Source organism: Chinchilla lanigera, unplaced genomic scaffold (assembly GCF_000276665.1).
Source record: "Chinchilla lanigera isolate Chin_1 unplaced genomic scaffold, ChiLan1.0 scaffold00103, whole genome shotgun sequence".
In the NCBI taxonomy this organism is placed as follows: Eukaryota; Metazoa; Chordata; class Mammalia; order Rodentia; family Chinchillidae; genus Chinchilla; species Chinchilla lanigera.
In genome coordinates this window covers 303,572-316,296 of record NW_004955504.1, presented here as the reverse complement: position 1 = coordinate 316,296, position 12,725 = coordinate 303,572, and the positions used below count along the sequence as shown (strand labels likewise).

At 44.9% G+C, this 12,725-nt stretch overlaps 1 protein-coding gene across 8 annotated transcripts in view; it reads right to left on the bottom strand.

Moving 5' to 3' along the window:
* Cep72 (centrosomal protein 72kDa) overlaps positions 1-11,116 on the bottom strand; it is a 30,611-nt gene extending 19,495 nt beyond the window's left edge. For 2 of the 8 annotated variants that reach the window (XR_001231552.1, XR_001231553.1), the window contains exons 1-3: positions 10,965-11,116; positions 4,869-4,996; positions 3,661-3,853 (exon numbers count right to left, since the gene is read on the bottom strand). Coding sequence is in view for 6 of the 8 variants with exons in the window: in XM_005407003.2 (XP_005407060.1) it covers positions 3,661-3,853; positions 4,869-4,996; positions 10,965-11,043 (400 nt within the window). In the remaining 2 variants the exon portion in view is untranslated. Of the gene's footprint in view, positions 1-3,660; positions 3,854-4,868; positions 4,997-5,229; positions 5,766-10,964 lie in introns of those variants that run through there. The other 6 variants (XM_013505910.1, XM_013505913.1, XM_005407003.2 and 3 more) reach the window with 5 other exon arrangements.
* Positions 11,117-12,725: the final 1,609 nt, after the last annotated feature.

Sequence of the window (12,725 nt, the reverse complement as noted above, 5' to 3'; positions counted from 1 at the left end):
ACTGCCCCAAATGTAGGTAGGAGACTCAGGAGGCTTCTCCCAAAAACTCCTGAAGCCTCCTTACGCAAATAAGGATAAAAAGTTCCCCAGTTGTCAGAACTCACCATACATTTTAGCACAGACAATACTATAAATGTGGTTAAAGTCCCATGCTACCTTCCAAAGAACATTTACCCAACTGCATACCTTAAAAATTATGCAATTAGTAAGAAATGCATAAATTTAATAGTGCAACACAGTTTTCAAAGCAGAAAAACCAGAGTTCTGAAGATCACAAACCAGTGCCAGGTCAGAGGACCTGCAAACCGGGACTGCTCTTCTCTCTGCATGCAATGCCCCAGGTATGTGACACTTGCTTCCACTGCTTTCCTAAGCCCTCTTCTCGCACCCCTAGATCTAGTGTTTAGCCTTTCCCACCTCCACGAGAGTTGCAACACAGGGTGAGCATCCTCCCTGTGCTGGGGACCCAACTCTACTCTTTGCAGCTCTAAGTCCCTGACTCCAAGACTATCTCCATGAGCCACTCAGAACATCCAAAGCCAGATGTAGCTCCTGTTTCCCCAGAGCTGACCAGATTGCACCACCACCCTCACTTCCTCTGCATACCCCTCTAGGGTCTTCTAGCTATCCACCAAATGATACGGAATGCCCTTCTGAGGCACCTGGTAGCAGGGTAGATCTGGACAGATTTTTAAAATGATTTTGACTCCAATGACATTTCTTTTGTGTCTTCATGTGCAGGGAGACTCATATTCCTTTTCTATCTTGAACACTATAACCTTCTCAATTTAGCATTACTATGACAAAGAGAAAATAATGATTTAAAACTGAAGATTCTCAAAGTTACCCATAGTGACTGTAATGTTTTTTAAAAAGAGCCAAAACTAACGATTTATAAATTACTTGCTCAAATAATCAAATAAAAGTTAGAACACAAGCACTTATTCCACCCAAGTATCTTCAAACAAGGAAATTGCAAGTAGGTTTCAAACTACATAGTGTACTTCAGGCACAGAGCCCATCATTATGATCTAACAGCATTGCCAAACTCCCATGAGGCCAGTGCCACGTGCTTTGACTGAGACTGTCATCTCAACTGCACTGTAGGACGTGAGGTCTCCAGACACTATTAGCCCACAGCCTCAGCACTGTTATGTGGGCAATGAAGAGTCATTGTCTACACACAGCATATTGGTGCTGGAGTCACTGAGTGCTGCTAGGTCACTCAATGGGAGATGCAGACATCTAGCACATTTCAGCCCCTGCCAAACAATGAATGCATGCTTAGGCCTAAAGGCAGCTGGTCACTGCCACAGGGGCAGAAGACAGACTACCAATCCAATCAGATGTGTCTGCTCATCCACTCTCCACCAATCTGAGTTGCCATGCAGAATGGAACCTACTTAGCTAGGGAGGTAGTCAGAGCTTGGGTTCTTATGTTAGTTCCTCAAATCACTTTCGGATGGTTGGAAAAAAACAGCTTTGACTGAGTTATAAACAGGTGAGTTTCTGTAAACAACCAAAGTGTGGAGATGCTGGCATTCCTGCTGTTAATCTATGCTTTTATAAAAATGGGCTGAAATAACAGGTATTGGGCATTTCATGTTGACAGACAGCCTCTCCTGGCACTTCCAAAAACACCTACAAATTGCAAAAGAGCAGTTTAAAATGTTAGTACAACTCACACAAAGAAAATCACTTTATGATCAAAACATCCCAGTCCTTGCTGTGACAACACAACAGCCTAGATGGCCTGGTCCAGTGTCAGTTCAGCAACCATTTGCCAAGGCACTCAGAGGCTCCCTGGCTTACTGTCCCACCTGCAGCATGGGGTTCACAGAGTAACATCCTCCTGGGCTGTGGAAGGACTGTGCAAGGCAGTGTATGCGCCGACTTTCCCTTATAAGGCTGGCTGATGGGACGTCAACCCTGGGTTTATCTCATGCATATAAAACTAGTGCTCTCAGCCATGCCCAGCCCATGAATGTCCACACACAAGACCTAGGCATACTTAGCCAGACAAGTCTGCACATCATCAAACCATATCAGCCTCTCTGCTACTATAAGCTTAATACTGACATCTAACTCTCCATTTCCCAAAAGAACCTCATACTACCACAACTGCAGGATGCTCCCTCATGTGGGCATTTGCTGTGGGAGAAATGTTCTGCCCTCTATTGATTCTTTCATTTTCTTGATTGACCTTCTGGGTTCAAAAAAGGGTCATGTTTCCAAAAGCAACTGTAAATGGGAAGTCTGACTCCAATAATGAAAGAGGTCAAGGGACATTTACAAAGCCCTGATTCTGCCAGGTGCTATCCTGGGAGCTAACCACGTAAGCTCAGCATTCGTATTACTTACTCCACAGAGCAGAATGGAGCTCAGAGACCTCAAACCATCCCTTTTCCATGGCTTCTGGTCCATGTGCCCTCAGGTTAGGGTCCCGTTCTCTCCTCTGGAAGCATAGCATGTGGCAGCATCAGCGCAGCCAGCAATATACCACAGAGGATGAGGATGCCTACCAAGGAGGCAGGTGGGGAGGTGACCTGTGGCTGTCCCAGCTAAAGGATTCTCCCTAACTGCATATGGCTGTGGAGGCCCAGGAAGCCCCGCCTATACATCTGTGGAGGAAACCCACATCTTTTAGGAATACTTGGTGGTGAGGCCAAGGTGGTTACTGAACCTTGTTCCCTCTCATCTGTCACTTGCAGTGACATAATGAACTGTTTGAGGGAATAGTCCTTCTGCACGTTAGCATCAGATTTTGTTATGACATATGAGGGAACATTAGCCATAACAATATCTGATGCTAAAATGTAAAAGGACTATTGAATTTTCTAGAATTATATATACTTGTCATTGTGTTTATTTTTCTAGAATTGAACTATTTGGCTGTTTCAGATGGATGTAAAACCAGGGAGAATCCAGCTATCAAAATGAGTCCAAGATGACGTCTGAGAGGCATGTGAAGAAATGGCAAATTCAGAAATATGCCCAAGTCAAATGGTGCTGTGGTTCACATCTAGATGTCCCTGTTCTCGCTTCAGCAGCAAATATACATCTAGATGTCCCCTACCAAAAGCTTCACATGCTCAAAGGTGGGGCTTTTGGAAGGTGATTGGATTATGGGGGCTTATCGCTGATTTGCTACTAGGCAGTGGGGTCTAATCAGAAAAGGTGGGTCACTGGGGGTATGGTCTTCCTACTAGCTCCTCCTTTGCTCTCTCTGCTTCCCTGCCATGAGCAGCTTTCTCTCCAGCATGCTCCTGTGCCATGCTGGCCAGCGCTGGAAACAGCTAACTACCAACTGAAACCTCTACAAACTGTGAGTCAAAAGTAAATCTCTCTTCCCTTAAAATGTGGATGCCAGTGACAAGAAATTGACTAAGAGAAACAGCAAAAAGTGTAGAATTGTCTGCAAGAACAGGACAGTAGCCTGGCCCAGGACAGTGCAGCCCCTGATACCCTTCCCAGACAACTCTCCTACCAGAACCATCCTGTGAAGACACAGGGCCCAGTGCCTTCTGTCTCCAGTTATTTAGGCCTCACAGAAAGTAGAAAATCAACTTCCCTTTCCAGAAGGAATCAAAGCTCAACAGCACCAGCCCCCCAGCCCAGAATTCCAGAGTGAGGGCACTAGCACAAGGCTACCCTGCCTACCCAGCTGCCGCAGCCTGGGAAGCATGTGCAGTACAAACAGTCGGTAGTCAGGCTCATTCTTCACAACTGGGTTTAGCCGCAAGTCTACATCCTGGAGTTCAGTTAAGACGTGGAGCCGAAATACTTCCGCTAAGGAAGAGATGCAATTGTAGTAGAGGTTGAGACTCTCCAAGGAAACCAGGTACTGAATGCCCTGTTAACAGGAAGCATGCTCATCAGTTCATGCTTTAAAAAATAAACAGCAAAATAAGCCATCACTGATCAACTTAGATGCACTTACAATGAACACCTGCTGTTACCAGGAAAAGCTTAAAAACAAAAGGTGTTCTCATCTGTGAAGTTCTATGTTCTCCAAAGTGAAATAACCACACACAGATGTTTGAATGAATGTCTGTTAGTCTTAATGGTACTAAGCATAGCTACAATCTCCTGAGTCCTTAGTATGCCCCACATGAAGACATTCAGTTTCATTTATTCTGCACACAACTCATCAGCATCAGAACTATTAATGCTCCCATTTTACAGATTTGGAAACCAATGAGTCGGGAGCTGGAAGAACCAACATTGCGTGCAGCCAAGGTTGGAGCTGAAATCTGACTTGGCTGAGCTTCAAAGCTGTGTGTCAGGCATGGCCCATACACTGTCATGTTCTGGAGTTGCAGTGTCCTACATTTCTGTGAAGGCAAGCACCACCCTTCTGAATCAAGCTATAAGCAGAGTTTATACAACTTTCCCATTTGGGTCATGAGGGTGATTTCTGAATCACATCTGGACAGAATGGCCACCCATGGCCATGTTGCAACAAGTCCCAAGCCCATGGAAGGCTAGGTTAGAGCCAGAGGCTAAAGTCAGACCATACACAGATATGAAGCACAGAAACTGAAGGTGACAGGGCTGATAAGGGGATGGAGAGGTAGAAACACCCACATTTGCATCTTTGGGATCTTGTTTCACTCCCTTTAAAGAGAACCCATTTTCTTCAGAGCTAGGACTTTGGTCTTCAAAGTAGTTTAAAGATGAAATGTGATCTGTAAGAAAGCTAGCTCACAGTAGATACCAGTAAACAATACAATATTTATGCATCATTGTAAGTGTACAGCTTACAAGTGTTACATGCAGTTATAAAATATATTACGTTTATTGTGAGTTTACTTTCTACTGCTTATGCAGCAATAAATTTTCTTTTAAGAAACAAACCCAAAACTCACCTCTAGACTAACCAAAGAGTTGCGTGAAAGATCTAAAGACTTTAGACCTGTTAGATGCATCAGAGAACTTCCTAGATGAGTAATCTTCTCTTGATATGTTCCAGGAATAGATAATGACTGAAGTTCAGCTAATAACAGACAATTATAAGATTATAATCCTTTTAGATTGAAAATAAACAGTATAACAAAACTCCAAATTATTAGTTATAACAGATATGAAGATTATCTGACCAAACTGCTGTCAGGTCATTGAATCTTTTCTTAAGCCCATTTGCGTACTTCCTTGTAAAATCTAGTGTTATTTAAGAAGAACCTTCTTAAGTCACATTAGCAAGGACACCCACCCTCTATATCTACTCACCCTCAATACCTGTCCAGATTCCTCATTCTCCATCACCCTGGGCCTGTCTTCAGAAGACTCCCTCTGATTCCTCGTTTCCTTTTAGTAATTTTCCATTCATTGACTCCCCTCGCCCTCCTGACTTGGCTACAAATACAGTGTATTCAGAGTTGAATCCAATCCCTTTCCGCTACTGCAAAATTGCATTATGGCAGTCCTCATACCTATCCAAATAGTCCAGAACAGTCTCCTTTAGCATTCTTTAATAAATGCTACTAAATAATGTTTTCCTTTTGTACACAAATATAAAAAGGTCAAAAGGCATAAAATAAAACATTAACACATTTAATACATTTGGAATAACTCCTTTCATTTTCCTTATACATTTTTATATTTTCCATATTTTCTTAGAATAAGATATTATAACATAATCTGAAAGAAAATCAGTTAGCAAGTTCAAGCCCACTCTCAGCAACTTAGTCACTCATCAAAATTCTGTCTCAAAATAAAAATGGGGGGGCTGGGGATTTAGCTCAGTGGCAAAGCGCCTGCCTGGCAAGCGCAAGGTCATGAGTTCGGTTCCCGGTACCGGAGAAAAACCAAAAAAAAAAATAAAAATAAAAATAAAAATGGGTTGGGAATATAGCTCAGTGCAAAGGCCCTGTGTTTAATTTAACTTCCAGTATTGATGATGATAATAATAACAATTTATAATAATAATAATAATAATAGAAGAAGCAGTAGCAGAAGTTTGAATATTAACATTAAAGAGGGGCTGATTTTAAAGTTTCAGCTTATGTTTTCTCCAGTTTGACTCTAGCCCATTCCCTCCTTCAAGCTGACTTCCTCTGAGCCCTGATCCCAGAGCGTCCTCCTCTGGCTCCACCTGTACTCTTAATTAATTGCTCAGCTCCAGCCGTTCATGACCTCCACACAGAGACCACAACCTGAGATCACCAGCTCTACTTCATGGGCAGACATCAAGTGCTTGGCACAGCAGCTTGCCTCTACAAGGCACACTCAACGCACACTCATTAACTAACTGCCATTACAAAAAGTTTCTAAAATCAAAAAGACAGTTTGGGTCTGAATAAGCAAACACTATCCCAGAAACACTTATGTGTTAAAATAATTAATTTTACTACATAGTTTAAGGACTTCTAGTTCCAGATGCACTGCACTGTGTTCTTCTCAATTTAATACCAGGTACCCGGGCTGGGGATATAGCTCAGTGGCGTAAGTGCCCGCCTGGCAAGCACAAGGTCCTGAGGTCCATTCCCGGTACCAAAAAAAAAAAAAAAAATTGATGTAATACCAGGTACCCTAGACAGAAATGCACAAGACAGCACTGGACTTAGAGGGAGGGACAGAAGGCCGACTGTTCTGGGATCACAGGCCTCAGGAAATGACCAAGCATGTGTGCACACATGTGAGTATCTGCTGTATATTCCAAACTAAGCACCCAAAACACTCCAGAATCACCAAAGGACACAGACCTTGTCTGTTCTCTGTGGTCAGAGGCATAGGAGGGGCCAGGCAGGACAGACTCAGACATCAGCTTTACATCTGCTATGCCAGAGAACACAGGCCTCTGTCAGTAGACCTGACTTCTATCCCATGGTAGCATAGCAAGGGCTTCTGTTTCTGCAGCCTAGCTGTCAGCTCAGCAATAAGCCACACACACAGCAGGCTCTACTAGTGATGGAAGAGAGGTGAATAGGAAGTGGGGTCTCATAGTTCACAAAATGCTCACAATATGAAAAATGACCCTGAACCAGAAAAATCTCTATATGAATGAGAAAACACAATCAGTAGACACCAACAAGGGGCTGGGGATATAGCTCAGTGACACAGCACTTTTTTAAAATTTTTATTTATTTTTTTTTTTATTTTTTGTTTTTTCTCCGGTACCAGGAATCGAACTCATGATGTCACGCTTGCCAGGCAGGCACTGTGCCGCTGAACTAAATCCCCAGCCCCTAAAGTTCTTTTATTTTATTTATTTATTTTTTAGTGACACAGCACTTGCCTGGCAAGTGTGGGGTCATGAGTTCAATTCCTGGTACCAAAAAGAAAAAAAAAAAAGATATCAGCAATGAATGACAGGGAAGCCAGAACTGTTCTAACAAGGAGTTTAAAATAACTCATAAAATTACTTCAATGAGCAATTATGAATATTCTCAAAACAAATAAAAAACAGAATCTTGGCAGACAAACAGAAGATACAAAGAAGACTGGAGATTACAGAGGGAAAAAAATTCTAAAGGAGTGAACACATAGGCTAACTGAAACAGTCCAGTCTGGCCAATACAGAAAAAAAGACTATAAAAATAAGCAGAACTTCTGTGACCCATGGGAAAAAAGACCTAACATTCCTTCATAATATTCACAGCATTCCAACTGGAGCTTCAGAAAGAAACTCGCTTAGTCCCATGCCCAGCATCAGGGGCAAGATGTGAACTCCAAAGGGCTGGAATAGCCCTGCCCCTATGGCATCATTGGTGGTTGCAGCTCTCTTGTCTTCTCTCTTGGGCCAGTTTTTCTCATTCCTTGCAGCTTTCCTCAGATGGTTCACATTCCTTGGTTCTCCAACTTTCTGGGGTCTCCACTGCAGCTTCATACTCACAGCTTCATGGGGTACACTGCCTGGCCTTCCACGCCTTCTTTTGAAATCTAGGTGGAAATCTTCCTGATGCCACAACTCTTGCATTCTGCATGTGCCTAAAACCAGCACCACGTGGCTGACACCAGGGTCTGTTGCTAGCTAGTGTGGTAGCCAGGCTTTCTTTTCCCTTGGCTTATAGGGGCAGAGTGCCTGGATTGCTGAGCACTGTGACTCCAGTCCCAAACAACAAACTTTCTAGGCTGCTGCCATTCTGGAACATTGTGCTCTGGGGTTCTCTTCTCAAAGCAAAGTCTTTAATCTTTGCAACTTGAGGCTGAAAAAGGTATAATCATGCTGGTTCTTGTGATGCATTCATCTTTTCTATTGTCCAGTTTCAAAGAACTTGGCTTTTTAATGCTAATCCTTTCAGCCACCAAGCTCCCCTCTACTCCATCTTTACAGTGGGCAACTTTACTAGAGCTTTCTTTCTGGCAAAACTCAAAACTTTTAAAATCGTTCTGCTGGGCCCTTTGTTCTTGATTCTCAAGGTAGAGCTGGCTAAAAGCCCCCAATAGTAGCCATGCCACTGCGTCAGCATTAGACTACCTTGAAATTTATTTTGCCAGATTAATTACTTCACTGTCCTTACTCTCAATCTTCTGCAAAATCTCTGGACATGGGCAAAAGGTAGACAAATTTTTTACCAGAAGATAACACACATGTTCTGGAATCCAACTGCCAGTACAGTCCTTGTTCCCAACTGATACATGTTGGGCCTGGTCTTTTCCAGTAGCACTGTAGTCAACATTCTAGTCTTCTGAGCTCTGACTAGAATTTCCCATCAGGCTCTGCTCACAGCACTGTCAGTCTGCTTTTCCAGCCAGCCTCTCCAAACCTTTGCAAACTCTTCTCACAAGCCAGTTCCAAAAGCTTCTGAACAACATGGTCAGGTAGTGTCACAGCAATAACCCCACTTCTTGTACCAAAAGTCTGTCTTACTTTCTCACTGCTAGGACAAACATCCAACACCTACAAGTTAAAGGAGGAAAGGTTTATTTTTGCTTACAGTTTGTAGAAGTTTCAGTTCGCAGCTGGTTCCAAGGCAGGATGGCATGGTAGAGGGACAAGGCAGAGGAGAAACAGTTTATGGCGTGGCAGGAAGGAGGCAGGAAGCAACTTTCCTTCTTTCGTTCTCTTTTGATTCCATTCAGGCTAAAAGCCTATTGATTGGTGCCACCCACACTCAAGGGTGGGTGTTCCCATTATACATACCCAGAACTATGCTACACCAATCAATGGATTAATCCAGTATCACAAACTCTTAATGCAGTATCATATACCCATGATCCAGAGACTCCCAAAAGCCCCACCTATGAGCACATAAAGCTTAGGAGAACATCTAGATACAAGCCATAACAATGCTTCAACAAAAAAAGTAACCAGAGACAAAAAGGACCATATTATATGCTAAAGAGTCAGTCCCCCCAAAAGATAGGAACATCCTAAATGTGTAAGCACCAAATAACAGATCTTCAAATCATATGAAAAAAGACAGCAGACCTACTAGGCAGAAAATCTGCCTGGTTTAACAGATCACACCATCAGCCAAGAGGATCTAACTGATGTCAACACTTCACTCAGCCCAACACACATTCTTTTCAAGAACACAGGTAACATTCATCGATACAGACCAAATACTGTGACATTCAACAAACCTTCACAAATTTAAAGCAATTAAAATCAGAGTACTGTATATTTTATGATCGTAATGGAATTACACTAAAATCAATAATAGAAAGATAAGAAAATCTCCAAACACATGAAACTTTATAAAAATCACACTCCTAAATAATCCATAGGTCAAAGAAGTTGCAAAGGAAATTTTAAAAACAATTAAACTGAATGAAAATGAAAATATGATTAACAAAACTTAAGGTTACAGCTAACATAGTGCTTAGAGGGAAATTTACAGCACTAAGATAAGAAAGTCTCAAGTGAATATTTTACATTTTTGCCTCTTAAATCTAGAAAAAGAGCAAAATAAATGCAAATCAATCAAAAAGAAGGACAGAAAACGAGAAATGATTTAAATGAGAAATACAATGGAGAAAAGCCAACCCAAAAGCTGCCCTTCCATTAATGTTCAGCCAGGTGTTGTGCCACAAATCCATAATCCCAACACACTGGGAGGTTTAGACAATTCCAGTCTGGGCAACTGAGCCCAGACCTACTGAACAATTAGTGAGACCCTAAAGAATAAAGAATAAAGGGGCTGGGATATAGCTCGGTGCAAAGGCTGGCTGGGGTTCAATTCCCCAGTGTTGCAAAACAAACATACAAATAAAAATCAACATCTATCAATTTCTACCAATACTAAAAAACAGGACAAATTATCAGTATCACGCACAAAAGGAGGGCTATCGTTACAGACTCCAGTCATTACAGGCCAGTAAATGCATGCTATAAACAACTCTCCATTTGACAACTCAGATAAAATGAATCAATTTCGCAAAAACCCCAGACGATACTGACAATATAAACCGTCCTAAAACCACCACAGAAATAAATAGAAATCTCCACAACCATATAGTTTTGCTAAAAAATTCCATGAAACCGTCGAAGAAGTAACACAAGTTCCACAGAACCTCTTCTCAAAAACGAGATGCTACCAAAAACAGCCCCCAAAGAAAACCACCCATCGCCATCCTTTATGACCAGACGAAAATCCTCAGCGAAAACGGGTAAGCAGAGTTCTGAAGATGTGGAAGATGCTCGGGGCGGGAGAAGCAGGCACGCGGGGAGGGAGCTCCGACCCTCGGAGCCTTGCTCCCAAAACCAGAAAAGGGGAGCGAGGGGGGGCCAGGCAAGACGGCAGGGCTCGGGAGGGGGCCCCTCGCCGCGCCCTGCCCCCTCGCTGCCCACCAACTTCCCTCACGCCCTTCCCCCCCGCCGTCCTCCGCCGACTGCCCTCGCCCCTCCCTTAGGCCCCGCCCCCCAACGCGAGTCTGCGGCGACCGTTGAGGGTGACTGACACTGACGGCGAGGGCACCTTCGCGCCTCCGCGGGGCAGTGAGGCCGCGCGGACAGCCAACGCTGCCGCCCTGGAGAAGCCCGGTCCGGCCCCCGCCCTCCCGACTGTCCAGCGGCGCACCTAGGTCACGCTGGGGCCCCAGGCCGCTGCGCTCCCGAACCGTCTCCTCACTCAGCAGCAGCCGCGAGCCAGGCGCCATCGTTCAAATCTGTGCCCGAGCACTGCGCCTGCGCAGGCGTCGCTCCGGCCAGACCTCGGGACTGGGCGGCCCATGTGGGCGGGAGCAAGACTGAGTGGGCGTGGCCACAGTGTCACAGGTGGGCGGGGCAGGCCGAAGTGGGCGGGCTCGTGCTGGGCCGGGTCGGTGTTCCGCTGCCCGGGCAGGGAAGCCGGGAGGGCATGGAGACACGAGTTCCCACCCGCTCCTACAGAGTGGGCGACCTCATTTGGCCAGGACGTCCACGTGTCCTTGTGTCCCAATGTACCTGGGGCCTCAGACATGCCCCAGGCCTTTTCCTTCTCTTGGGATCCGGATGGCTCAGGCAGGAGATGAGAGTGGGAGTTATGGGCGGAGACGCTTTGCCCGGGGGGGCGGGGGGGGGTGATTCCAGGGAGTGGAAGACCAGGATGCTGAATGCTGGAGCTTCAGACCTGATGTGCAGGCCGGTGCCAGTTCTGGGGCCTGGATGTAGACCGCAGGAGGTAGTCACTGCCGTCCTCTCCTCTCTGACAGCCGTTTCACAGGGGAACAGTGAATCTTTTCTCTTCATCCAAGGAAAGATGCCAGGAGGTATCCCTGGGACCCCCCAAGTTAAGCTTGGGAGCTGTCTTAGGTTTCTTTCTTTTTGCTGGGACAAAATACCCATCACCCAAAGTTAAAGAAAGAAAGGTTTATTTAGCTCACAGTTTATCGAAGTTTCAGTCCATAATCAGCTGGCTCCAAGGGGAGAAACATTTCGTGATGGGCAAATAGTACCAAAGCAACAACAGCCTGCCACAGCTCTTTCTATCCCTTCTATCTTATCCAGGCTACTCAGGGCAGGCAGCACTCACACCCTTAATTCTAGTGCCCTTGAGCCTAACATTGCACCATGAATCTGTCCCAGTGTCACACACTCTAGGTTCTGCCACCTCTGAAAAACGCCACCTGTGACTGTGTGAGGTTTGGGGAGGGGCATCTAGACTCAAACCATAACAGGTTGTGTTGGGAAGGGCCCTGCCTGAACCCTGATGTTGGGGATAGCCAGTAAGGAAAAAGTCCGCCGTGTCTCCCTGGCTGTGACGGGTGAGGTGACTCAGGGCTGAGTCCATCACCATGCTTGGGGTCCACCGGGTGGGACTTTGTGCAGCAAGGAGACTGGAGATATCCTGCCTTTCAGATGCAAACAAGGCACAGAAGGCCTCTGTGGCCACCACCGAAGGGACACTGCAAGGCACAGCCCAGACTTCGGAATACTCTCTCCTGCTTCCTCTTGTGAGGCAGCTGAGTCATGGCCCTGAGGTAGATGGCCTGTCCCAGAAATGCCAAAGGGGCCTTCCTTGTACTGTAATGGAAGTGGAAACAGCAACTGGAATTAAGCTCTACTAAAAGACTACATCTTCACCCTACAAAAGGACAAAGACTAGCCATGTAGTCTGCAGAAAAGTAGCTTTACATGCACATTTTAACTGAGTTTTATAAGCCTGTGTGCATTCTGCAGTAACAAAGTTGTGCTGAACATTGTCATACATGTACCTGTCACAAGATATTCTTTAACACCATTTGTTATCATTCGCAGTGGTCACATGAGATCCTGAACCAGATTAACTTGTGCCATCTGATTCTGGACTCTGTACCTGCTTCTGTCTATGGTGAAAGTCTAGCTGGATAATGTCCTATTT